Genomic DNA, 2,750 nt, shown 5'->3' on the forward strand with positions numbered 1-2,750 from the left:
CCATTTCCGCCGTGTTGATTGACGTGCAGGTCCTGTCTTTGGTCCAATCGCATCCATTTGTGATGTCTCGCCTCCCCAGCCCCGCCTCGCGCCTTCCAGCACCCACGTCCCGGCCGGTCCGCTCCGGCTGCGCTCCCGGCGGCCCCCACGCCCCGCCGCGCGCGCGCGCACTCAGGAGCCCGCGGAGCTGAGGTGGTGACGCGGCTGCGCGGCTGCTGCCGAGGCGCTCTCGCTGCTCCTTGCCCGCCGCCTCCGCGGCAGCTGGTGCTCCTCCTCCCGGCCGGCCTGCCCCGCGTCTCGGCCGCCGTGCGGACCCCGTGCCGCCGCGCCATGGACGACTACTCGGTTTTGTCAGACACGGAGCTGGTGGCGGTGCTGCGCCAATACAACATCCCACATGGGCCCGTCGTGGGTATGCGGGGTGGTGGGTGGGGAGTCCCCCTGTGTTCCCAGCCGCCGCCCGCGGCCCTGATTTGCCTCGCCCCTGTGTCTGGCTAGGCTCCACTCGCAAGCTGTACGAGAAAAAGATCTTTGAGTACGAGACCCAGCGGCGGAGGCTCTCGCCCCAGAACCTGTCCAGCTCGTCGTTCTCCTCTTGGTTCTCTGGTGAGGCCGTTGGCAGCGAGGCCGTTGGCAGCTAGGCCGCCGCCGGGGCCCGGGGCCGGGTCTTGAGGGTGTGGCGGGGGCGTCTGGCGGAAGGGTGGGAGGCCCCAAGGCAACTGGCCCCGTTCCCGTTCCCTTTTCGTTCCCCATCGGAGACTCAGCGGCAGCGGACTCGGATAAGTACGATTTGCCCAAGAAGGAGGACGCCCTGCTCTATCAGAGCAAAGGTAAGGCGGGCAGGAGCACCCCGCGTATTGGGGTGCAGGTGAGGGGCGGATGTGAGCCCCCGCACCCTCTCCCCAAGGCTATAATGACGACTATTACGAGGAGAGTTACATGAGCACCAGGACTTATGGGGAACCCGAGTCTGTGGGATCAGCCAAAAACTTTGGGGAGCCTGTGGCTTCACTCTCGGATTCTGAAACCTTCCACCATCAGGTGAGCTGCTGCTGGGCACCCCTGGACGTTGTGATGAGAACTGAGTTTGGATGGACGGGTTGGGACCACTGGGTGGGGCACCCAGGGAGAGATCTTTCAAGGGAGGGCTCCCTGAACAGTTGGAGCCGAGGCGCACCTTGTCCTGGTCTAGGCTGGACGTGTGTCCGAGTCCTGGGCGCAGGCAGGAGGGACAGTCGCTGGACAGGAAGGCCAGGCACCTAGCAAAGGCGTGGAGCGAGAAAACGGGCTTGCTAGGGGACGCCCACACCCCGGGGATATCTAGACCAGGGGTAGCAGGGCAGACACCCGCCAGCCCGCCCCCTCCCCTCGCCATCCCCTCCAGGCACACGGAGACAGCGAAGACAGTCTTTTCACAGCGTGGGATGAAGAGGGCAAGGATAGGTGAGTCTCAGAGCGCCCTGCAGGGCCGGGAGGGAGGGTCCTGACCCGGGCCGCCAGCCGACCTGTGTGTTTGCCCTTTGCTCAGCGACTGCCCACCGTACACCCAGGACAGCACCTACCAGAATGTCGCGCACTACCGCCCTGCTGCCAGCACCGTCAGGGCCACACTGGGCCAGCCCTATTACCCCACAGCCTCCTCCACTGCTTCTGTCTCGTACTCCCCACCTTCGAGGCTTGCCCGCCGTGCCATCCGGCCAGAAAAGCCGCTCCTGGGGGCCGGGCTGGGCCAGGACCGCCAGGTCCCACTCTGGGGCCAGTTGCTCCTGTTTTTGGTTTTCGCTGCTTTCCTGGTCTTCGTTTATTACTCTATGCAGGTGGAGGATGACAACCCCTTCTTGGTGCATCCCTGAAGGCCTGCCCCCCCACCCCAGCTAGCCCTTCTTTGAGAAGGCTTCTGACTGCCTTAGTATTGGCTGGGCTTGACGGTGGGGCTTGTCCCATGGGCTCTGGCCTTGCCTGGGAGACTCCCCCAGCTTCCCTGCTCATCTGCTCCATAGGGTTTTGGGCAGACACACGCAGCCCCCTCAGAGGACAGTATTGTCACCCTGCATGCCTCCTGTTCAGTGTCATTTTCCAGGCAGGGGTTACCCCAAGGCACCCTGATGTGGTTTTTGTGGATATAATAAACAGACCATTTATTTTTAAAGTGTCAGCTCTTCCTGCTTGGAGAGTAGGTCCGTGTGGAGAGTGCACTGTCAGGTGCTGCGTTCTGACTGGGTCTGTGCAGGATGTTCTGCTCTGTGGCGGGTTTCATCTGGCTCATTCCTCCCCACATGGCAGGCTGTGCATGCTTGCCCTGGATAGGCCTTGGAAAGGGCTCCCCACTCTGAAGTGCCACCTTGCCCTCCATAGTTCTTGCATGACTCCACGTTCTCTCCCATGGGTGCACGTTTCAGTCTTCAAAGTTCACCAGCTTTTAACACTGTGGCAAAGAAACCCAGGCCAGACCTTCATGTGGCCCCCAGAGTGGGCACACAGCGGAATTGCACAGAAGTGCTGGCTCCCTATGTTAACCACTCCCTGGCTGGCTTCTGGTAGCTCCTTGCTGTGGGCAGTGAACTTGGCTGGCACCTGGCACCATGCAGCGCCCTCACTGTCCTGTCTGCAGCCACAGCAAGTCCACGTCAAAGCTGTGATTTGAACCCTGTCCCCGTCCCCAGGGGTTTTCTGTTGCACACCAGCTTGTCTTTTTCCACATTTGCTGGTGATCTTTAAGGTCATTCTTGTACCTTGATAGCATGTAAAAA

The 2,750-nt window shown here is 61.7% G+C and overlaps 1 protein-coding gene across 1 annotated transcript; it reads left to right on the forward strand.

Annotated features, from left to right (window-relative positions):
* Positions 1-330: 330 nt before the first annotated feature.
* EMD (emerin) lies at positions 331-1,853 on the forward strand. The gene is made up of 6 exons (XM_006899975.1): positions 331-412; positions 499-606; positions 759-830; positions 908-1,041; positions 1,385-1,443; positions 1,529-1,853. The coding sequence occupies exons 1-6, from the start codon at positions 331-333 to the stop codon at positions 1,851-1,853; spliced, it is 780 nt and encodes a 259-aa protein (XP_006900037.1).
* Positions 1,854-2,750: the final 897 nt, after the last annotated feature.

This window comes from Elephantulus edwardii, unplaced genomic scaffold (genome assembly GCF_000299155.1).
Source record: "Elephantulus edwardii isolate Elephantulus edwardi_28Jun2011 unplaced genomic scaffold, EleEdw1.0 scaffold00269, whole genome shotgun sequence".
Classification (NCBI taxonomy): domain Eukaryota; kingdom Metazoa; phylum Chordata; class Mammalia; order Macroscelidea; family Macroscelididae; genus Elephantulus; species Elephantulus edwardii.

What these genes read in the sequence shown, in the direction of transcription:
- EMD (XM_006899975.1), top strand. Translation starts at nt 331, where the DNA reads ATGGACGACTACTCGGTTTTGTCAGACACGGAGCTGGTGGCGGTGCTG. An exon ending in CCCACATGGGCCCGTCGTGG is followed by an intron (nt 413 to 498) that starts GTATGCGGGGTG and finishes GTGTCTGGCTAG; the next exon opens with GCTCCACTCGCAAGCTGTAC. An exon ending in GATGAAGAGGGCAAGGATAG is followed by an intron (nt 1,444 to 1,528) that starts GTGAGTCTCAGA and finishes CCCTTTGCTCAG; the next exon opens with CGACTGCCCACCGTACACCC.